At 43.3% G+C, this 24,148-nt stretch overlaps 2 protein-coding genes across 3 annotated transcripts in view; one reads left to right on the top strand and one right to left on the bottom strand.

Annotated features, from left to right (window-relative positions):
- ATG10 (autophagy related 10) overlaps positions 1-15,140 on the top strand; it is an 85,860-nt gene extending 70,720 nt beyond the window's left edge. For both annotated transcript variants that reach the window (XM_082074511.1, XM_082074512.1), the window contains 3 exons: positions 10,244-10,341; positions 10,611-10,730; positions 11,125-15,140. In XM_082074511.1, coding sequence (XP_081930637.1) covers positions 10,244-10,341; positions 10,611-10,730; positions 11,125-11,137 — 231 coding nt within the window. In that variant the 3' untranslated portion in view covers positions 11,138-15,140. The remainder of the gene's footprint in view (positions 1-10,243; positions 10,342-10,610; positions 10,731-11,124) is intronic.
- Positions 15,141-22,015: 6,875 nt separating this feature from the next.
- Positions 22,016-24,120, bottom strand: RPS23 (ribosomal protein S23). The gene is made up of 4 exons (XM_082075174.1): positions 24,035-24,120; positions 23,604-23,763; positions 22,605-22,725; positions 22,016-22,211 (listed from the first exon to the last, which is right to left on the bottom strand). Exons 1-4 carry the CDS (start codon positions 24,036-24,038, stop codon positions 22,065-22,067), a joined length of 432 nt encoding a protein of 143 aa, XP_081931300.1. The 5' UTR covers positions 24,039-24,120; the 3' UTR covers positions 22,016-22,064.
- Positions 24,121-24,148: the final 28 nt, after the last annotated feature.

The raw sequence follows: 24,148 nt of genomic DNA, 5'->3' as shown, positions 1-24,148 counted from the left end.
TGTTCATTACCTTGTGGTAATAGTCTGTCTTCTGTTATAGTTATCAGTCACACTGCCTCTTGATAGACTGTGAAGAGGAAGTTGGAATATATGCCATCCCCCATTTGCTAGTTACAATATTTCAGACTTAAAATTCTTATGAAATCGCTCTTCCCAATATCTTTTTGTCCAGGAAGTCTTGGGATTATAAAATGAACCCTTTCAGGGCACATTTGTCAAATGCCACTATGGATTTTTTTCCTTAACTTACCATTTTTTAATAAGGGTAGGAAATCTGTCTCCAATGTTTTTTCCATAGTTCCACAGCTTGTTGTATCTTTCAGTTTTGCACCTTAGATGAATCTCTTCATTTAAGAACAGATTTTAAATAGTAATTAATTAAGACTATATGCTACATAACTAAAATGGTGACAACTGAATTAATCTTATTTTGGCAAGCATGGAGGAAGAATCATCTGTTTATTTTCTTAGGAAAATGGCTGAGATGCCATTTCTTGACAATGTAACTATGGTCCTGCCAATTTTAACTATAAACTTTTCTTAAAGAATCACAAATGCAAGTTACATGCCTGTGAGCAGTTTAAGCTTTAAAAACATGGTTTTGTCTGAGTGTCATCTAGTGCTCTGATTCCTCTTGTTCTTAAAATTAATATAATTCAAGCCTTATTCCAAATATACATCACTATATAATTATGTAACTCTGTAAATATCAGCAGTCTTGGCTATTGATTAATTTTGTGCTGGTCTTGCATTACCTCTTAGGTATGCCTTTCAAGGATATTGTGTTAGCTATTCAATAACTTAAAAACAAACCCCACAAAATTATGAATTGTAAAAAAGGATCATTACCCCCTCAAAACTGTAAACATTCTAGAATCAGGGAGATAAACTGCTTTTAGGGATGAAATATCAAATAGCTCTTGGTCATCTAGTTATTATGTTTTATTCTGTAGTATCAAGCATTACAGTAATAAGTTGGGTGTGCATATGCACAACAGATCTTATGGCAGTCTTTTCTGTTGTTATCATTGTCCTAGTTACAGAAATCACTGTATGGAGAATGTGCTTATCTTCTGAATACACCTAAAATAGGAAGAGCCTAAACATGTAAACTAAAGTAAAACTTCTGATTTAAACACATTTCCATCTGCCACCCTTGAAAACACTTTACTTCTGGTAAACTGGCTTTGTCTGTGACTTTCTAACTTGCACTGCGTGTTGTACAAGAGAAGTAAAGCTGACCTTGGAGATCATGGATGGAGATACTGTTCCTGTTTTGGATGCACACTGGTAGTTCTGATAGCTTTAAAAATGGAAAAGCAAGATTGATGTCTCCGTGGCACCGACCTGTAGACATGTCCAGGTGTCACATCCAGCAGAAGCCGCAGCTGTCAGTGCAACTAGCGGTGAGTTAGCAATAGAGAACTGACGTGAGCATGGAGCGTGGTGGTCAGGACTCTGTCCAAAGGAGAAGATGGATTTATTACAGCCTGTACTCAAGAGGTGGCTTTCAGGCTGTTACCAGCCAGGCTTAATGACATCAGCAAGGTTTTAAGATGTCCTTTAAGAAAAGAGCAGTTTGTGCCATGTGTTTGTTTCTTCAGAACCTGCATTTCCACGTTCATGGCTGTGATGGAACTGGAACAGCAGGCACAAAATTACAGAATCCCAGAATGTCAGGGATTGGAAGGGACCTGGAAAGCTCATCCAGTGCAATCCCCCCATGGAGCAGGAACACCCAGATGAGGTTACACAGGAAGGTGTCCAGGCGGGTTGGAATGTCTGCAGAGAAGGAGACTCCACAACTCCCCTGGGCAGCCTGGGCCAGGCTCTGCCACCCTCACTGAGAAGAAGTTTCTTCTCAAGTTTAAGTGGAACCTCTTGTGTTCCAGTTTGAACCCATTACCCCTTGTCTTACCATTGGCTGTCACCGAGAAGAGCCTGGCTCCATCCTCCTGACACTCACCCTTTATATAGTTGTAAACATTAATGAGGTCAGCCCTCAGTCTCCTCCAGCTCCAGAGCCCCAGCTCCCTCAGCCTTTCCTCACACGGGAGATGCTCCACTCCCTTCAGCATCTTTGTTGCCCTGTGCTGGACTCTCTCCAGCAGTTTCCTGTCCTGCTGGAACTGAGCGGCCAGAACTGGACACAATATTCCAGGTGTGGTCTCCCCAGGGCAGAGCAGAGGGGCAGGAGAACCTCTCTGACCTACTGACCACCCCCTTCTAATCCACCCCAGGTACCATTGGCCTTCCTGGCCACAAGGGCACAGTGCTGGCTCATGGCCATCCTGCTGTCCACCAGGACCCCCAGGTCCTTTTCCCCTACACTGCTCTCTAATGGATCATTCCCCAACTTATACTGGAACCTGGGGTTGTTCCTGCCCAGATGCAATATCACACCTAGAAGTTGTAGGTGTGGTTCATCATACAGAAATTTTGGCTGCATCAAGTGTCCTCCTATGTTTGTATTGTGGTTTTTATCAAATCACCATCCCTGGATGTGTCTAAAAGATGCATAGATGAGGTTCTTAGAGACATGGTTTAGAGCTGAACCTGGCAGCATTAGGTTAATAGTTTGCCTTGGTGATCCTAAAGGTCTTTTCCAACCAGAATGATTCTATGATTTTATGATCTGCCAAAACATCGCCATTTTCCTCAGAAAAAAACATAACCATTTGATTAATGGCTTCTTCAGCTTGGACTTCATATTTGCTGAAAGAAAGATAGAACCCAGCTTAGTTGGCTGTCTGGGGTTAGTTGTGGTAAAAGTATTAATGAAAACTTTTCGCTAAAGTATGTATGTCTTTTGAAATACATGGGGTGCAGATACATTAATCGTAAGGGCAATTTCAACTGCTTGTCTGCAAAGAAGAACCTGAGCATAAATCAAAATCCCTCTGCAGCGTTCTCCTCCAAAAAGAGCTTCAGTAATGACAGAAATTTGGTTTTTTGGCCTAGTTTGCACTTCTTTGTCTCATCTGAGTCCCTTCAAGTTTCTCTTTGCCCAGTACCATTGCAGATTTATTTTGATTATCTAGGAAAATGCAGGAGAACAGCGGTGATTGCACTTCCACAGTCATTCTTCAGTGCCCATCACAGACAGGAGTAGGTTGTTTCATCTTCTGCGGGCTCAGCAGTGTGAATGCGCCTCTGGGTTTCCTGGCAAAGTTATAGAAACTTTTCCCAGTTACATCAGTAGGACGGCTTGGCTTCTGCTTCTAAATTGAAATCAAGGCAACTATAAATATGTCACCTGTCTCAGGTAATAAACTGTATCCCATTTCCACTAGGATAAGTGACTTCTGTAGTTGATGACTTTTTAGGCTTTTTTTTTTACTTCATGGCTGTTACGGCAAGTAGAATTCTTTCAACAGCCATTTTGCTTTGTCTGAAAAGATTTTTTAATTATAATTTCTCTGTAGCAATACCAATCCTATTACTAAAACATTATTTTTATGAAATGGCTACATTAATAGAAATGTTGCAATCTATGTCCATAGGATGGAGAAGCCCTATACAATTAGTATCCTAACAGCAACTTTATTACTATGATCTATACCTTCTCTCAGGCTGATAAAGGTTCCCTGTGTAATTACAGTTTCTTAATGTTGCGTCTGCAACATAGTAATAGAGTTTCTGTAGCTGTAATTCCATTATTAGAGGAAAACCTTCTGTGAGGAGAAGGTGAGAGAGAAGTTTGGAACATTTTTCTTGTCCTTGTAAACACAGCCTGAAAATGCTCACCTGGCTCCAGTGCTCAGGTTTAAAGTCTCCCTAGTCCTCATTCGTTAAAATGTTGCTTGCTTTTACACCTCGACCTGAGCACATGTCTAATTTAAGCATATAGTAATTCCTTTAACCTCAAGTTCAACATGGTTTAAGTTCCTGTGTAAGGAGTTACTGTTCTGGTTGTGGGACACACAGTAAATCCGAAGAGCAAGATTTTCTTACTTTGTTTCTGAATGAGTAGACTTAGATTTTATTGACAAGTAAGTTCTTGTTGATGTGTATAAAAATAAGGAATGAAAAAGAAGATAGACTGCGAATTCAAGAACATAAAATACTTATAGTATCATAATCTCGTGTGAAGGATTTTTACTTAAAAACGGGCATTTCTTTCAGTGTGTGGTTAAAAATTGGTGAAAAGGGAAGAGCATGCAACTTGTTTATTCATTGCATCATGATTTCCATCTCCCTCAATGGAAGAGATTACAGGGGGGCTTCTTTTTTTGACATGACGTCTGGGATTGTGAACACTGCTGGGAGAATGTCTGAAAAGTGTTGGTCCTGTCTGTGGTGTGCAGTGGTTGTATCCTGCGTGGAAGTTCTGACACCCCCCCATGAATTTATTTTTGCAAAGCATCGTCATGCAAACTGCATCAGGGAAGAGGCAGTTTCAGGCGCAGATCCCTTGCAGTATTGTAAATGGAGAGCCCATAAATGTTTTGATGGATGCTCGAAGGCAGTTTAATGCAGCACTGGAGAAAACAGAAACCATTACTACTGGAAGAGCGCCAGTTATCACAGAGAAAATAAATGGTGCTGTTACAAGAGATGTACTGACAACAAAATACCTGCTGGCTGGGGAAGAGAAGAGCAGAGCACAGTACAGATACCTACGGGCAATTGCCCATTACCTTAAGTAATGTTTATTTTTAATTTGAATCTGACATCGATAGTATTTCCTATACACACTGCCTGATAAAATGACATAATCCGATCTGATGGAAGTTTTAAGAGTACTTGTACTTAGGAGCTACCCAGTCTTTGCCAGTGTTCGGATTCATGTTTTAACATCTCACTGTGCTGTGTGCTTTGCGCAGGGGTGGGGGTGAAGTTAGTTCTTTACCTCATAACTCTTGACCCTGTGAAGGACAGCCCAGTTTCATTAGTAAATGATGACAGGAGAAGGATGGTTGACCAGCCCTTCGCATCCCTGATGGACCGTATGGAACAGGCTGTCTTACATCGTGCAGAAAAAGCTGCAGCTCCACTGGAACATTTTTCTGTCCTCTGGGAGCCTCTCTCTTTCATGTGTTGTTGCCAAGGTTTATGTTTATCCAACATAAACCTCAAAGAAAGGCATTTAAGCTTCATCAGTTTAACCTCACAGCCCCAGCAGCTCAGCACCTGCACACGGATGGCTGTGGTTGCTCAGCTAACAAATGGTAATCTGCCGTGCTCAGTCACATCCCATCTTGTGTAGCATTCCTAAACAAAACTACATTCATTTTCAAGCTACCCAACGGAACATTTCATGTCTTTCATCCATCTCTTGCATGGTTTTGTATGAGAGGAACTGAGCCAACAGCTATAGAAACGGGTACGGAACATCCTTACAGATCTTTCTTGAAGTCACCTAGAAAAGTGGTCTTTCTACAGAAAATAAGTGAAGCAATGTTCTGAGCTTTGAAATTCACTGGAGCTAGTTACAGCCTGTAAAAATTACATTTCCCATGAACGTTGGATAGACTCCGGGGGATAAGCAAAGGTATGATGGACTCCAGTGTATGGTGCTGAGCAGACCATGTCATGAATCAGCCTCACAGATGGATAGATACCAGTTCATAGATACAAGAACATGACACTGCTGATTTCAAGTAAACTGTGCATCACTGTATTACTGCCCAGAAGAGCTGCGAGCAACCTGCAAAGGGGTTCTTGCTGTACAATGCCACTGAGCAACTGTGAGAACTGACTTGAAACTCTCACATATTACTCTATAACATGCATTACTACAAGACTGATTGGAAAAAGATTAATTGTAAACTCAAAGTGGGAAGACCCTTTTATGCTATTAAAAGTAGTTGTCGTCTGTTTGGTATTTTTTGTTGTTTTTCATTGAAGTCCCAGTAGGATTTTATATTTTTCATGTAACTGGCTCATAGCTATCTGCAGGGTAGTATTGCTGCCATAATAGTATTTTGCTCAGGTTGCATGTCACTGCACGTGGAGTATCATCCTTTCCACCAGATGACTGCAGCACATAGTGAATAAGTTCATAAAGCTGATGCAGCACAAACTTTCATTCATTGTCACACTTCTGTTAGTGTTTGAGAAGGGCTGGGCAACCAAGATGCTGAAGGGAGTGGAGCATCTCCCGTGTGAGGAAAGGCTGAGGGAGCTGGGGCTCTGGAGCTGGACAAGAGGAGACTGAGGGGTGACCTTATTAATGTTTACAGATATATAAAGGGTGAGTGTCAGGAGGATGGAGCCAGGCTCTTCTCAGTGACAACCAATGATAGAACAAGGGGTAATGGGTTCAAACTGGAACAGAAGAGGTTCCACTTAAATTTGAGAAGAAACTTCTTCTCAGTGAGGGTGGCAGAGCCTGGCCCAGGCTGCCCAGGGGGGTTGTGGAGTCTCCTTCTGTGCAGACATTCCAACCCGCCTGGACACCTTCCTGTGTAACCTCATCTGGGTGTTCCTGCTCCATGGGGGATTGCACTGGATGAGCTTTCCAGGTTCTTTCCAACCCCTGACATTCTGGGATTCTGTGATTCATCATACTGCAGATGCACAGCCCTGTCTCAGGGCATGTCCTGAGCAGCAGAAATGTAAGTTTCCTGCTTTTCCTGACTTCAGAGCTGGACCACCCTCCTATGGTGACAAGATAAACCACCATCTTCCATTCTGGACTCGTCTGTAGTGACTGTCACCAGCAAGGGTACTAATTAACAGCGCTTTGTCTGTGCGAAACCTGACAACTGCACACACAGCCCTTGTACAGCAATGAGTTCTGGCTGCCTCCAGCCTGGGCCAAGTCTGAGCTGGTGACCTGGCAATGAAGAAGCTCTGTAGCCCATTACCAATTCGGAAATCATTCCGGGCTTTGATAACTCTTGCATTTTTATTGGCAGCTGTCTGGCACTTCCTCCCGAGAGCTGCTGTGTCAGTGATTCAACCTTGAGTGTACATTAAAGCCTTGTGGGGATGCCATTATGTACAGGATTTGGAATTTAGGCTTTGACTGAATCAGATCTGATGCTCTCTGAGTGTTTTCCCTGATGCTCAACAGCTCCCCTTCCCTGCCTCAGCCCTTTTCCTTTTTAGAGGCTCCTGCTTAATGGGTCTTGGCTCGGGATTTTTTCTAATCTCTTGTGCCTTTGTGTTTTTGCTGTCTGTATGACATATTCCTGTCTTTTAGGCTTTGTGTAAACAGGATGGCATTCTTCTTGCAGTTTCATGCCTTTTGTTTAGGGTAAGAAAGACACACACAGCAAGCTGATGGAAAGATTCTGACTTTGGACCCAGCTCTTTTGCACGACGTCGTGGGCTTTCAGTGCTGAAGGATCCATGTAATAATGAAATTCAGTTTCCTGGATTAGAGGTAAACAGGCGAGAGACAGTGCTCAGTTTTCAGAAATACCCTGCTAAATAGAAACCAAAGCAACTCTTCCTGAATGTGCAGATACACAGTTTCAGTGGATGTGCCATTCTCAGAGCCTTGCCAAGGAGCAGCATGAGTTTTAACTAGACCCCTGCATCATTTCATTGCTGCCATTCGAAACTCTGTGGATTACAGTGAGATTTACAGCACCCTGGCACAGCTGTTACTTAAGGAAGTGTATGAAGCAACCTTGATAATGCGAAGAACGGGGAGACAAGCTAGGAAGAGGGTTTAATTAACAAAGACCAAGTGTCCTCAGAGCCTTCATATCAACCCAGAAGGTGATGGCTGGGCTGTGTAGCAAGAACTTCTCCCTTTACATCTGCTGGATCCAGAGCGGAAGGAAGAGCCTTTCCACCTCTTCAAGAAGAATGGAGGAGAGATTGCATGGAGTTTGGAGTGTGAACAGATTTCACCTCTTTCACGTGCTCGTAAGTCACTGATTGATGCCAAAGATGGTGGGACCAAGGATGTTACCCCTTGGAAAAAGTGAGCAGCAATGCACTTTGCTTTTTCATACGGACATCTAATTGTTAGAGTTTGTGAATTTTTTCAGTGTCACCCTATCATACCATAAGAGGAGAAGGGACTAAAAGAAGGAAGATGTATATATAAACGTATAAGCTATTTAAAAAAAAAATAAAGTCTGTCCTCCATGTGTCACTCACTGGTGGTTTGCTGAAGCAGGAGGTGCAGGACGGAATCACATGTAACAGGATGGTTGGGAATGACTTCAAGCTTTGGGAATTGTCTTTATGCCTTATTCCGAGTGCTAAGTCACTTAAAGCCCAGCCCAGGTTATCGTCTCTGTTCTTTTTGGGAGTGTAGCTACTTTTTTAAAATTTTCTTAATAGTTTTGTAAATATTGTTAACTATCCTTTTTTTTGCTATCTTTGAGCAATTGGCACAGTCTATGTAGTTTCTAGAATTATTTAGAAGCCTTAGCTGATTTAAACTAGCAGATCATTAGAATGGATTTTTAATTCAAACTACCACTTTTTCTCAATGGAAAACAGCATCATCAGTTCACTTTCACCAGCAGCAGATGGTATTATAGCATTCTTGCGCAAGTCATCTGTTTACACTGCAATGTAAAACAAAGCTTTCTGAACATTGTTTTTTTAATGTTCTGAAGATTCTGGAAAAGTTGTCTTAGGCAGAAAATGATTGATCATTGGGTGCATCTTCAGCATAAGAACCAAGGTGTGCTTCAGCTGTAAGAGACCGTGTTTAATATTTAATAGTATAGAACAAGTCGTATTTGCTGAATGTGACAGGCCCGGATTTGTGGTTTTGTTTCTAGGCAGGGTGTTGGAGAAGGAGTTTTTACTGTGTAGCTGGAAGACTTTGTGAGCATCTTCTCTTCAGTGCATGCAGTTCGGTATGTGCTAAGATAAGATGCCATCAAGAATTAGGGGAGTCTGGCTACAACTGTATCAGCTAGGACAAGGGAAATCTGTGTTGGAGCATAAATTTAATATTCTTTCCTCTTTACCATAAGAAACAGAGCTACCACAAGAAGCACATCTAAGGAAAAGGGTCCTTACTCAGGATAGGACACCCGTTGCGTTAATCCTCATAGTCAGTTTCTGCCGTGGTTCTGGTGAGAAGCACAACGCAGTGGGGCAGGCTTAAAGAAAAGTGCGACTTAACAGAGTTCTATGGCGAGGTTCGCTCTATTACTTACTGCATGGAGGAAATATGCCAAGGGGAATTGGGTAGGAGTTGTTTCAGAGTGATTTCTGTGGGGCAGGAGATGGGAAAGGTTAGAGGAGGCCATCCCGTTGAGTCACGAGGTTCAGAATGGACCACCTTGCTTTCTAAACTCCTTCTGGAGGAGGAGTCCAGGTGCGGCTGGACCCAAACTCAGCCCCAGACTTGAGCAGAGGTTCATATCTGAGAGACACAAAGGGTGGGGGAAAACAGGTAAGGGTAAAGGGGCTTATTTTGGTGCAGAAGTGGTAGCAGTGACCTCAGCAGCACCAGAGGAAAATCACTTCTCTCGGGCATGGTGTGTGAGACAGTTGGTGACGCTGCTCTCGTGGTATCACCTGTGTAGGAGCTGGTGAGATCACTGTTATGCCTTTGCATTGAGTGCAAGCTTGGTTAAGCCAGAGCACATACTCTGTTTCAGTACTGGCTGGAGAGTGAAAGCTCTGTGGAGTGCTGGGTCGAGTTTTTGACGGCAGCGTGAAGGTGTGGAGGATCAGACAGAGTCCTGTCACATCGTAGGGAGTGTGTCTGACTGCAAACTTAACTGTCACTAAATGGTTTCCTTTTATTTCCTCCTCAGGAGAGTTTTGACTGGGCTTCTTGAACAACCCTTTTAGGACATTTTTCTCTAGAATAGCCTAAAATGAGGATATGCCACCTAGTGGAAGTTAAAGCTGCCTTGGATGCTTTTCTTTCTTACTTCCCTCCAAATTAAACTGTGTTGACTTCCCAGCACCAGGCTGAGAACATGCAAGGATCTTAAAGAGCTTTACCGTGGAGCAGATTTGTTTTATGTATTACATTTGATCAAATACTTGTTTACACAGTAGCTTTGCCTACTTGCATTCGGGTAATGCTGACACAGTAACTTGAGTTACTTTTGAAAAACATTACATTTTATTAACTAAAAGGGTGGCATAGCCTGGTTGGTGATCCTGTTTCCCTTTTAAGATAGGAGAATATGGTCTCAGATATTAATTTGTCAATGACTGTTGGTAGAAGAGCAATGTGGGTCAGATTCTGAAATGAGGAAAGTTGCATCAAGGATTGATGTCCCCTGCTTTGTCTTTTCCAAATGCGAATGGTGTCTTTTTTGTTTTCTTCTTGCATGATGTAACAACTGATACTCCCTCTTAGGAGCATCCCTTGCTTGGGCAGCCATTCTTCGTTCTGCACCCTTGCCGGACTAATGAATTCATGTCTTCTGTACTGACCGGGACACGGAAACAGAACAGGTGAGAAGCAGCGCTGTGCCTTGCCAGGCTTCATGCAGTGCAGATGAAGTGCATCAACCAGGGAGTGGGAATGGTCAAAACAGCTTCCTTGGTCCAAACAGAGTAAGATTCTGGGTTGTCACCTAAGGGCTGAAAGTTAAAATACATTTGAAATAGATAAAGTGAAAGAATAGCCCCATGCGAAGTTATTTTCTGACTGACAAGTTTGTTTGTGATTCAGAAAAGGTTGGGATAATACATTTATGGTGCCTTTTTTTTGTTCCCCCTAGACACACGAATTACATTATATTGTGGCTCAGTACTGTAGGCCCAGTTGTGGGTCTAAATCTGCCCCTGAGTTATGCAAAACTAGCACCTGAGCAGAATACAAATGCTGACTCTGTTGGAAGGTAAGAGAAAATGAACTCACATTTTTCTTTCCCATCCTCCTATGAAATTAAAAAGATCAAATAGATAACTGACAAAAACATCTTCTCCTTTGGAGCTCTTGCTTCAGTCGTTTAGGACTCAATTTTCAATATTTTGCTTACATGGCTGCCTTATTGTCTTACCTGATTTGCAATGAACATTCACACTGAGAGGGATGTGCTTGACACGTTGCTGACACCTACACGACTGTCAGAAGGTTCCCTGATGTCCTGGGGTCTTTCTCAAGTGCGTAAAAGCATTTTATGGTGGTCCCTCCAGCATGTGGTTGGCAATGTGATCTAGCATAACTCTGCTGCAATGATTTTAATTTCATATTTTCTCTCTTTTTTTTTTTTTTCTGCTTGATGTCTCCAGACTTCTGAGCTGAAGGATGGATGATAGTTAGCTGTAGTAAAGCTACTGCACACTTTCCTAGGGACGAAATCAAACAAAGGAGTCCTCCCTGACTGGTAAGCAATGCCCCGTGGAACAGTGACTGCTCACAGCTCTTTCTCTGGCAAGAACTTGCCTGGTTACAGTGGAAGAACTAAGAGCCAACTGCAGTTGTGACAACAACTCTCAGGCACCACCGAGACCTGAATTCCCTTGCGATTGCACCAACACCCCGCAGTCACTTCACTCCTACCTCTGTTTTACTGCGGTTATGGCCTTAGTAACACAGCACATGGATGCACAAGCCCGTGGTTCCATGAGTCGAGATGCTGAGTTTGGATCTACCGAATTTATCTGTTAAAAATCATGTCTCTAGAAAATCCATCTGTGAAGATATGTACAGCAAAACGCTTGCAGGATGTGGTTTAAGCTTGTGGCCATCAGTGTGCGGGCTGAGACTGCTTCGCCTAGGGGCCACCTTCTCCACCATAGCCTGGTGCATGGACCATCCTCGTGTTCCCCACCAAACACAGGATATCCTGATCTGAGGGCTGAATAATACTTTGCTGAGAGTATTTTGTGTATGTCATGCTCCAGGGTACAGACAAGATCAGGATTGTAGGCAGAGTACTTGCAGTACTTGATTAAGGAGGATGGAGCCAGGCTCTTCTCGGTGACAGCCAATGATAGGACAAGGAGTAATGGGTGCAAACTGGAACACAAGAGGTTCCACTTAAATTTGAGAAGAAACTTCTTCTCAGTGAGGGTGGCAGAGCCTGGCCCAGGCTGCCCAGGGAGGTTGTGGAGTCTCCTTCTCTGCAGACATTCCAACCCGCCTGGACACCTTCCTGTGTAACCTCATCTGGGTGTTCCTGCTCCATGGGGGGATTGCACTGGATGAGCTTTCCAGGTCCCTTCCAATCCCTGACATTCTGTGATTCTGTGAGTCTAAATCTAAGCATGTACAGTTCTGGAGTTCAAGGTGCCTCATCTATCGTATGAGAACATCTGGCTTTTCTGTGCTTCACTGCCTCCAGAGGAAGCTTTGCCATACCCTGCGGGAGTTACTGTTGTAGTCAATTAGTATTTCGTGTTGTACTGGTAGTTGTTCACAGGTTTGGTCCCTATCCCGCAGTCTTTACGCAAACCTCCCCTGACAGCTGTTGAATTTTGGGCAAGTAGGAATTGCGTAGTGGTGCAGTCATCAGTGAAAAACAGATGAGGAGTAACTTCCATACAAGTCAGCTTGGATTCTTTCCTAGTCACGTTTTATTTGTAGTGTAACCAGACCACAAGTCTTGAGCAGCTGAGATGGAATTACAGGTTTTACTTCATGTGTTCAGCAGTATGTCACTTGCATCCTGAGCCCAACCTGTGCCACATCAGACGTGGAAATGTGAAATGCATTGGGTTTCAGATATTTTGATTGGTTACATATTTTTAACTTAGATCATACGTATGTTATGGGTGGATTTAAATACAGTGCAATCTTTAAAATTCCATTGGTGCAGAATTCTTTTGCCAGACATTTTGAATTAATGAAAGCACATAATTTATCCCATAACAACCTGAAAAGCCATTTTTCTATGTAAAATTTATAAAACATGGCTTCCTGTTCATGTACATCGACAGTAGCTACATTGTCTTTTTTAACACTTTTGGTAACGTATGCTTGATAATTTTATCCATAGTTCAATTCAAGGGAGACTTACACAGGAGGAAAGCCAACCAAACAAAAAGATAACAGCATGTTTAAGAGTTGGTAAATGTTCATCCCTACTCTGATTTTCATTATTTATACCCTGGAACAGAGAGTTCCTGAGCTGCTCTATCAGCTTCTCCTGCATCTGTGCATCATTTTGGCTCACACTGTGCTGGCTGGCCCTTGGGACCTTTACTCCCAGTCTAACTTAGAACTGGCCTTGGGCAGCTTTGTTTAAACCAAGGTCTGAATTAGCTTCTGCTGAACTTGGGATCGGGGAGGTGCAAAGGATTGATGGAGTTGTTCCCTGTAAACCATCAGTGCTGATGGCTGCGTTGGTCCATCTGAGATCAGCTATGCTCGTTGTCCCAAAGCATCACAGATCTTACCTGGTACTGCACTGAGGGTTAAATACACAGAAGAAATTCCACTTTTAAGCAACAGAAGTAATAAAATGCAATGCTGAACACAGAATGCCTTCGGAATACCTTACAGGTGAAACGCTGGGTTGAGTCTTCTCATATACTGAACAAGAGCTGTTCCTTGATAAAGGAGAAGAAAAGAGCCTGGAACAACTTCTGAGTATTTTTCAAGGTTGTTAGACCTTGAGAAGTTTCAGCTGCTAAGATGCTACTTTGCAAAATTTATAAGCATGGTTTTATAGGCATTTATTGGAGACCAGCTCTTCGTGTTTCTGTCTTGGAAGCAAAACTGCGGTGCAACAGTGTTCGTATAATAGAATTTGGCTGGTTGGGCTTCTCTACTACAGGCAAGACTTCTTGTTGGAAGTGTGTGAAAATGTCATTGCTTTACTCAGAATGTCAGCGTCTCATCCATGTGACACTGTACATCAGGCCCTGTAACTTACAGCTTGTGATTACAGACGAAAGAAAACAAATATGAAATAAGTCTGGAACAATATACTCCACTCACTTTCTCCGCTCCATCAACCTTCCACTGCACTTTAATCTTCTCTTTTTATTTTTCTTTTTTTAACTAAGATGTACAAGAAAAGTAGAATTTGTATGTAAACACGAAATAAATATTTTTCTTTTACGTGGAAGAATTCTCACCACCCATGTCTTTCTACCTTAATTTATCATTTATAAACAAACTCGGGTATTATTTGGACAGGCCATTGCACGTCATACTGAACTGAAGATTTCTTCTGCCAGAGACAACCCCAGGCACTTGTGAAATGGATGGCTCAGACGGCGGATGCTGCTCTGTCACACTCTTAGCTCCTCCATGTCCTCTCCCAGCCATCGCTCTGCCTCCTGGATATCTTGTATCAGCACATTCACATGGCTGGACACTCCAGTTGTTCCCAGGTTCTGAAGCTGTCTCTGTCTTGCTTCCTTCCTGCTGATAACTCCCCTCTCCATTCCTCTTCAGTGCCTTGACCCTGTTCCTGTGGTCACTTAGACACAACGATAATAGCGAGGAGTGTGAGGTGGATAAGCAGACCGGCAGTTGCCGTGCCTGGGTACAGTCCTGAACTGTTCAACACCATAAAGAACAAACTAACAGCAGTGTCAGCATCATAGAGTCGTAGAATGTTTGGTTGGAAGAGGTCCTCAGGATCGTCGAGTCCAACCATAACCAAACTCTGGCACTAACCCATGTCCCTAAGAACCTTTTAAACCCCTCCAGGGATGGTGACTCCACCACTGCCCTGGGCAGCCTGTTCCAATGCCTGAGAACCCCTTCCAGGAAGAATTTTTTCCTAATATCCAATCTGAACCTCCCCTGGTGCAACTTGAGGCCATTTCCTCTTGTCCTATCACTTGCTACTTGGGAGAAGAGACCAACCCCTCCATGCCTCTCAGGCAGTTGCAGACAGCAATAAGGTCTCCCCTCAGCTCCTTTTCTACAGGCTAAACAGCCCCAGTTCCTTTGGTGTCGATGTTCCCCTGAAATTTGTCCAGAAGGGCTCTAGACAAAAATTCAACTCAGTTCGTACAAATACTCTAAGCTTAGATTGAGGAACAAATACAGGATAACATAAATATTTGGGATCAAGGGGAGATATAATCCTGTTTAGATATCTACTTTCTAATGGCTTAAGTGGGAGATATAGGTGTCTGATTTCCTGTTTACATCTGTGCCTTAGTGACTTACAGGATGTTTTATACTGACTGATTATGTACAATCATCCTATTTTACTTTAAAAAATTAAGTTAATACCAGCACTATTTTGTCATTTTATTTAGTGAATGTATTGAAGATTCTTATGTCAGAACTCGAGTTTTGGCTACATACACTATCTGAAATCTTGTAGCCTACCAAAAAAAAATTTTCCCGTTCCAAACAGTTTTGTGATTTTTCTCAATTGTTCATCCTTGTTAATCTGGGAAGACATATTGAGGACCATTGCTTCTGGGGACTTCTTTTTAAAAAGGAGAACTGACTCATACCTGCCCTTGGTTACAAGAATCAGCAAGAAGAACGAATTTTTTGTGTTCAACTAAGCCAAAAATATGCTTTTCTTTGGAATGCAATTGCTACCTACATAATCCCACATTTGTGTCAGCATGATCAGGTTAGAATTTCACCCCCATCTGGTCTGCCAGAAGGTTTGTAGTTGGTTGCTTTTGTTATTGAAAGAAACATTTCCTTCGGTCAAATTGCATGTTTGTTTTCACAACAGTAAATATTGAGGTAGTTAATTAGAACTGAATATAGCAAAACAATCAATATCGATTCTTGTTGCAACTGCATGAATTGCAGCAAAACTTTTTCAATAACTTTTTTTTCCCCCCTATTTGCTATGATTACAACTTAATGAGTTTGTTCGGACATCTATATTTATATTGCTTAGTGTTTCATTTCCAGTGCAAAGGACAAACAATTGCTCTTTCCTCTGAACTGTGAAGTTACAACTGTTTGCTCAAAAATAGCCTCTTCTAGAGAACAGTGTATGTATGAATCTGTGCATATTTTTATTAATACTTTTAGAAGTGGTTCAGACATTTTAGATAATTTCTTAGCAATATATTCTAGAATAAAAAAAAAAAACAACAAAACGCATATCTGAAGTTCATAGCTGCCAAACTGCCATGTCGAATAGCTTTAGTTCCTAAATGTAAAAAGCCAGGCTGATACTGACGAGTGCTGGGAGGGTAGCCCCAAAGAGATTAACCGTGAACTGAGTGCTCGGGAAGAGTTAGGAAGGTGTCACACTTGTTGTGTCCTGGATTTCGTGGAAGTCTTGAAAAACCTGCGCCACAAGGAAGCTTTCACTTCGCCACTTGAGAGCTTGTTGTAGCTGTCACCCGCTGAAGATGGATTTCGACTTAAGGCAAGAGAGGGGTTTACTGCTGTGTTCGAGCAGAGAATGGTTTTACAGAGCCTTGCCCTGAACAGCTTTTTCCTCAAGAAAACAACACGTTTTCCTGTAGTATCACTTCTCGGTAGCGTTGCTAACACAGCGCGCTGGCAGGGGTGCTGCTGCCCGAGGAGATGGGGCCGTGTCCCCGTGCTCTGCTGGGTCTGGCAGCAGGACAGGTGGAGTCGGATGCTGTTCAGGTGCTTCCTTTCCCAACCATTTTTGCTGCCCAGGATTAGGCTATAGATAGAGAAGAATTCCAGTAAGGTTATTTTGACCATCAGTCGTCTGCATCACCAGAAACAAACCCCAATGTGTCTTCTTCTGGAATACATCACCTGAAAATACAGAAGCACACCTGGGGAAGAACAACCCCAGGTTCCAGTATAGGTTGGGGCACGACCTGTTGTAGAGCAGTGTAGGGGAAAGGGACCTGGGGGTCCCGAGGGACAGCAGGATGGTCATGAGCCAGCACTGCGCCATTGTGGCCAGGAAGGCCAATGGTACCTGGGGTGGATTAGAAGAGGGGTGGTCAGTAGGTCAGAGAGGTTCTCCTGCCCCTCTGCTCTGCCCTGGGGAGACAACATCTGGAATATTGTGTCCAGTTGTGGCCCCTCAGTTCCAGCAGGACAGGGAACTGCTGGAGAGAGTCCAGCGCAGCCACCAAGATGCTGAAGGGAGTGGAGCATCTCCCATGTGAGGAAAGGCTGAGGGAGCTGGGGCTCTGGAGCTGGACAAGAGGAGACTGAGGGGTGACCTCATTAATGTTTACAGATATATAAAGGGTGAGTGTCAGGAGGATGGAGCCAGGCTCTTCTCGGTGACAAACAATGATACAACAAGGGGCAATGGGTTCAAACTGAAGCACAGCAGGTTCCACTTAAATATGAGAAGAAACTTCTTCCCAGTGAGGGTGGCAGAGCCTGGCCCAGGCTGCCCAGGGGGGTTGTGGAGTCTCCTTCTGTGCAGACATTCCAACCCGCCTGGACACCTTCCTGTGTAACCTCATCTGGGTGTTCCTGCTCCATGGGGGGATTGCACTGGATGGTCTTTCCAGGGCCCTTCCAATCCCTGACATTCTGGGATTCTGTGAAGTGGGTCTGAATGATTTTTGTTTCTGCTGAGCGAGCACCACAGTGACACCACTCCACTTCCAGGGCAGATAGAGCCTGCAGCAGGGGAGAACATGGGCTGAGCATAGGTGGAAAAGGATTTGGCAAACTGTGGAAATGAACTAATCCTTCTTTCCTTTGCACCTGATCCAAATTAAAATCCTGAGCGGAATTTTGGTGGATTCCAGCCAGGCCTTGCTCTGCCAAGCATTGATTGCTTCTGCAGGTTTGTGAAGTTCATTCTCCTGCATCCAGCAGTCAGGAATTGTTAGCTTCATATGATTAGCCAAGTCTTTTAGCATTTACACTTTGCTAATGAATTAGAAACATGGACTTCTGTATCTATTGCACGACATTCACCTCTTCTCTGATCTCTGTGGGTTCCCGTCCATTATGGAAGGTTTGGCTTGTATAACACAAAGCTTCAATGCTTCTTTATTAGGCTTAAAACCCCTCATCACCCTCCGGTGGTGAGGTTTGGTTGGCTTATCTGCCTTTGACTTCTTTCTACCACCACACGAGTTATTCCTGGGCACTGACAGAATCCACAGGCACATTTGCTGGAATAATCACAGTGCCCAAGTGTTTACTCGATGTTACATGCTAAACGTGCTTGTAAAACAAATAATAAAATGCAACTCAAAATGTGCAACTAGCTGTAATAACGTTGTGCTTTTTTTGTTCTGCTTCCAGTTCTGTGCGTTTTCCTACTCCTGGTAACTATTATTATCCCTTCGCCTTAGTAGCAGTCTCACTTCTGCTATATTGCAAGAAGTTTAAAACAAACAAATAAACAAAACAAGGCCCTGATTCAACCCAGACTGTAAAATGTACATGTGCTTGATGGAGTAATAAGCATCCCGTGTTCTTCTGTTCCATGTTTTGATCTAACAAGGTTTCAGGTGAATTTGCTCCATAAACTCTTATGCTTCTATGTAGCATCTATCCACCATGTAGGTACACAAAGGCAACAAGGCAGTGTCCCATTTTTCTAACAAGAACTCACCAAATCAGTTAAAATTTAAATTTCTGATTTTTAAGATTTCCTTTGTTCAAGTCCATGAAAACCACTTTTTGGCTTACATCTTTTGGCTTTTCCTCTCGTTGTGCTGATAGCAACATCTAGTGGCAATATTACCTCATGACAACGCCCTACTTCTGGAAACTGGCCGAGCTCCATCTACCTCTGGATAAATCTCGACTGACAGTTTGCTGTAATAAGAAGAACAAAGCTGCTGATTTTCTTTGTTGCTGTATCTCCTGTAGAAATTGCGCTGGAATTCTAACACCAGCAGCTGTGTAGGATAACATTGGCATATGTAAGACCATGATTTCTAGATTAAATGAGCTGACTGGGATCTGTCTCTTCCACCAGGAATGACCATCAGGTCTGCAAGCTGTGAGTCACGATTCAGTGTCCAGTTTTGCTCCTCCAGGGGCTTCCACTGTAATCAAGGATCACCTGAAAAAAAAAGGTGATGTTCTAGCTGTTGTGTATGTAATTGTGGAGCTGATTCCTCTCACACGTCTACAAGCAGTTGGTTTAATGCATATTATCAGTAAATACAGCTGTCCTGATGTCAACCAGTGCTTGGAAACCTGGCTGTCTGCTCATGCTGTTCTGCTCCTAGATGAAAGCTGGATTTTGGAGACTGTAGCAGAACATATATGCATCTCTAGCGTGTACCTCCAATAACTATGCACATATTCCAAGTTTCACAGAAGCATTGGACAGCCACGGCAGATGTGATAAGGACCTATCTGAGATTTCTAGGCATACGATAGCGTGGTTCAAGTTCCTGTGCATAAATAGGGTCTTAAATTCAGTGAAACTATAAGAAATACTGGGCAGATGTAGAAGATCCTCAGAGTACATCTGTGTAACGTTTTGGGTGAAAGGAGAACACATCCAGAATACACATATGGTTGCACAAAAGAGAAAAAAAATCACAAGTTAAAACTCTCCGCTATGCAAGAAAACAGGAGGGTTGTGAGACCAGGAAGTGTAAAAATGTCTGTATGGGGTATGCTGGGGAATTGTGGGGACAGCTCGTGTCATGGTCCACCCAGGATCTTGTGCTCCCACCTGCTCGTTGACAAGGGCAGTGCAGGTCCTGGCCATTTACTGTGTCCAAGGCTGGTCAAGGAGTTGAAGCTTCGCTCTGAAAATGTTAAAAGGTAATTAAGCCAATCCTAATTTTAAAATCCCAGAGAGCAGCTTTTCTGGAGTTCCCTGATAAAGTGGGAAGGGGCTGCAGCAAAAGCTGGTTTATTTATGATGGGGCAACTGCATTTACAAGGACAAGGGAAAGCCAAATTTGTCATTGCTTCTGCGCCCCAACGAGGATTTGAATCCAAATCTCACAGATTCCCAAATGACTAAGCTGTAGCATACACAGTAGTAGAGATTCTCAGCCTGTTCTCTAAATTTTACTCTATTTTCCTATAAATTAATGAAGACTAGTTGAAGCAGAGCTTTTGGGTGAACGCACATATTGTGATTACAGTGAGGGAATTGTTTACATTCTAACTTCAGCCAAATAAATACTTTGAAGGTTATATTGCACAAAGTAGCTCTATCATGAACAAAGAACCCAGTGCTCTGCTCTAAGCTTTATGCAAAATGTGTTTTGAGAAGCCAAATTGAAGATAAAATATATGACTCTGAGTATCTAGAGTCCAAAAGAACTCGCAGTGGTTTAAAGGCTGATACACAGGGACATGCTGGCTTCTTGGTTGATGTTCTTTTCTGTAATTCTGTATTAGTGCTGGCATCTGTATTTTAAAGTGATGTTGGAAAACTGGACAATACAGAGAGAAAAATGATTTGAAGATAGATATGAACTGATGAAATACTTTAGTTTTTCAAATAGCCTGATTGTGGTGCAGACATCTTTGAAAAGTTAAAAAATCGAACTGGAAGGGTTTTTTTTTTTAATCTACTGAAGAAAGCCAAAAAGCCCTATGCAAAGGCACTTTCAAGTCAGTAATACAGCAGTTAAATGAAAACAGCTGGGATGCAATAAAAGAAACACGTGTCTTCAGATCCGGCAGACTTACCCAAGTCCAACTAGTTAATTTGCGCTCAACATGAAAGCCGCTGGTTGAAGTTCTACAGGTTGAGCAGGACAGAGGTTAGATTCGATAAATGGTTTAATAATTGCTTTCAGGACCTAAACCTGATGAATTGCATGTCAGATGCCATTGCCTGTCTTCACACCAGGAACTACCACTGCTGCCATCATTTGAAGACCATGAGTAAATACTATTTTCTACATTTACAGTGACCATTTTCTATTTGAGGAAGGCTGTTTTCCAAAATACACATTAAAACTCATGCAGTTTGTCCTCCCAACTTGTTTGAGGGGATGTTTTGATTTCTGATTAATTTAATAGTCCCAGAGAAACATTAGGGTGTTTTTTTTTAGCCAGAGCTAGCAGTAAGAAATTTTAGTTCCTATGGGAAGTTTTATGACTGACATGATGACTGAAGATGATAAAATTCCAGCTACACTAGACAACAGCCTGTTTCTTCTGAAAAAGCTTGAGTCTGTAGTTAGGTTCTCAGTTGTCCAGTATTTATTACAATTAATACAAACATCTCTCAGAAGCACCTGTGCTCAGCCACTGAATAGACAGATAAGCAAAAACATGGGAGTAATATAGAATACTTCAGGCTTTAAGAAAACATCCAGCAAACCAACCACCTTTACATAGTTATGTGATAGTTTGACTACTGGCTGAACAAAAAGTACAGTCATCCTGTGCTCCTGAAAAGCATTTGATCTTTCTTTGTACAGTACCATGGTATTTTATAGAACTGGAATTGCCTCTCTTTAAAAAATGAAATACTAACAACTGGCAAAAGGTCACAGTCGATCTAACAGAGATCCAATCCTGCTGCCTGACAAATCTTTTCATCCCAACAGTTATTTTCCCTCTGTAAGCGCTGTACTAACATCTAGTAAGAAACATCCACTGCAGACCTTCACTGACAGAGCAAAACAGGGAAACCAACTTCACTGTGAGATGTGGCCGTGGACTTGGCGCTTCCACAACCCCTTCCTCTAAAAAGCCATCCCTAGTGTCAGCCAGGCTGACACCAGAGCAATGGTTGTCCCACTTTACTCAGTGCACACGTGTGAGCTGTGCTGGACCACAGGTGCCATGGTGACACAGGGCTCTTCCATAAGTCAGAGCCCAAATTAACTCAGGTCTAGCGTCATACCTGTGCCCAAGCTTCAAAATCTTTACAGTTCTGTGAAACTGGCAGCGTAGCAGTCCAGAAATTGTTTCATGAGGCCCTTTTCATGACAGCTTCTGGGAAAAATGGTTTATGAGGGCACAAAGCCCTCAGAAGGTTCTCCAACCCATCCTGATGGCAGGCTGGTTGCTGCTCTAGTTACGAACCTGAAGCAGCCTTTGTGAAGGCACTGGGAATCAGGGATGGTCCAGAGAGCACTGAAACACCCTTTAATTCTATGAAATAAACATCTGATGTTCCCAGCGGATGGCCAATTTGTTCTACACAACACACATTTAGAAACACTACTGCTTCTCAAGCTCACCTGCTGGTTCTAACGATGCTCTGGCTCTTCTGTCATTCAACAGCAAAGCATTTCTTGCAGAATGAAAAGTGAGCTGCCAACAAAGCACACCTACCGCCCCTGTGGTATCTCACTTGCAGACACACATTACAAAGTCTTGAGTTTTAAATAACAAGCACAAAAGTTTTTCCAATCAAAAATTTTATTGACATTCTTGGCAAATTAATCTAAATTTATGATCTTGGTCTTTCCTTCTTGCCCTTGTACAAGGCCAGCAGAGAAACATTGGCTACTTTGACAACCTTGAAGCGAACTCCAGGAATGTCACCAACAGCATGACCCTTCCGACCAAAACCAGCAACCAGAACCTCATCGTTTTCCTGCAATGAAAGACCGTGTGGTTACAAAGCTGCGAACATTAAACCCGTGCACACTTCCGAAACAGGAAACATTAAATTACAGCCACAGTCTAGACTTTCTAAGGCAAGGGTGGAAATACTGAAGGCTATTGATAGAGATACATGAATAATGACTATTATCCCCTTATGTGATAAGCAGAGATGTCACTTAGCTTTGCAGTAGCGTGGCTGAGAACTTTGCTAAAGAGTGGAAAGTACAAAATCACCTCTAATAATTTTATATCTGTGTCTGCAGTAACTGCTTTAAGATACACATGGTGCAGAATGCCATGAACCCTTGGTTTAACCATGCCCCGAATCTGCGTTTCTTTACCGTAACATACAACTTTCTATAAATCACTTCTTCAAAATTACCTCAATGAAGTTCAGGCAGCCATCGTTGGGAACAAAAGCTGTTATTTTTTTACCGTTCTTGATCAGCTGGACTCTAACACATTTCCTGATGGCAGAGTTGGGCTGTTTAGCTTCTACTCCACTAAAATGTAAACACATGAAAATAAATTAGCAAAAATCTGTTTGATGAAGTAACAGATACTCATTACACCCCCACAAATTAGTGAATTACTTTGCACTAAATGCACGTTGCATCTGTGTTTCAAAACCAAAACTATTAGTGATCTATTTAGAGCTTCTCTCTATATAAAAGCTCAGTTTCTAAGGTGAATAAAAATTGAAAATCAATCACTTACAAACACATATTAATTTAGAAAAATAATGTGGAGGGAAAAAAAAAAAAGGAGTCACACCTTGGAACACTGACAGTGTCCCAGTGAAGATTTAAGTTATGAAAAAAAAAAGGCCAGAGACAAGTAGATGGCATCTTTGACACAAGTCACACACATGGAGTTCATCTCCTCTGCCCCATCAGAGATCAGTCCATCTCTGGACAATTATTTACATGAATAAAACATTACAGACTTCTCTAGTATATTTTGCGTGTTTTTAGTACAGTAACACCAAAAGTTTATGTGAACATCAAATCTAAACCAATACCATTGGAGAAATCTATCAAAATTTCAGACTTTCAAGGTTGAGAATTCACAAAGTGCTTGGGTTGATGAAATGGAGTATATGCCGCAAATCCTAAATGAGTAGAATATTTGTGTTCTTTTGCTTCTAAATGAGCAGAATTTTTGAAGTGACACATGTAGGATAAAAAATACCGTTCAGCACAGCCGCTTGGACAAATGAACCACGCCGAGCACATGGGAACTAACAGAAACGTGGCTTGCTATAGACAGAAAAACCTCACGCATTTTCGGAAAACGGGTCGCTCCCAAAGGCCTCACGTTCCCGAGGCCTCCCCGGGCAGCCCGATGGCCCAGCCGGCACTCGGGGTGCTGCTGTACCCACACTTTCTCCAGGACGATCCCCTTGGCGTGGGACGCCCCTCCGAAGGGGTTGGCCTTCAGCGCCGTGCCCAGATGCGCCTTCTTGTACTGCTTGTCGTGCCACTTCTGGTCGCGGCGGTGGCTGCGGAGCTTCCGGGCGGTGCGGAGGCCTCGGCACTTCCCTGCGGAGCAAGGACGCGGAGGGGTGAGGGCCCCGCTCGCAATGACGCGGCCCCGTGTGTGGGCCAGGCCCGGCCGCGCTGCGCTGGGTAATGGCGGCCGCGCCGCTACCGCCCACGCCGGCCGTGCCCGGAGGGCCCAGCGCCGGCCGCACGCTGGCGGGGCAGGGGAAGGAGAGCGCTACCGACCCCCCGCACCCCACTGCGCGGTGACCCCGCCGCCCCAGCCCGGCCCGGCCCGTCCCCCGCGGCCCCGCCGCCGCGCAGCGCTCACCCATCCTTCCTGCGCGCCGGCCGTGCGAGAAAGAGCGAGCTCCGCCCGCTGCGCGCCGCCTAGCTGCGCCCGCCAGGCCCCCGCGGGCTGCCCGCGCCGCGCCTGACTGAAAGT

The sequence above is a fragment of the Streptopelia decaocto genome (genome assembly GCF_964273445.1).
Source record: "Streptopelia decaocto genome assembly, chromosome: Z".
NCBI lineage: Eukaryota > Metazoa > Chordata > Aves > Columbiformes > Columbidae > Streptopelia > Streptopelia decaocto.
This window is presented reverse-complemented; position numbering and strand designations above follow the sequence as displayed.

Coding starts and splice junctions, on each gene's coding strand:
- RPS23 (XM_082075174.1), bottom strand. Junction 22,726..23,603: donor GGGATCGTCCTGGAGAAAGT/GTGGGTACAGCA, acceptor TTTACATTTTAG/TGGAGTAGAAGCTAAACAGC. Junction 22,212..22,604: donor GCTGCCTGAACTTCATTGAG/GTAATTTTGAAG, acceptor CTTTCATTGCAG/GAAAACGATGAGGTTCTGGT.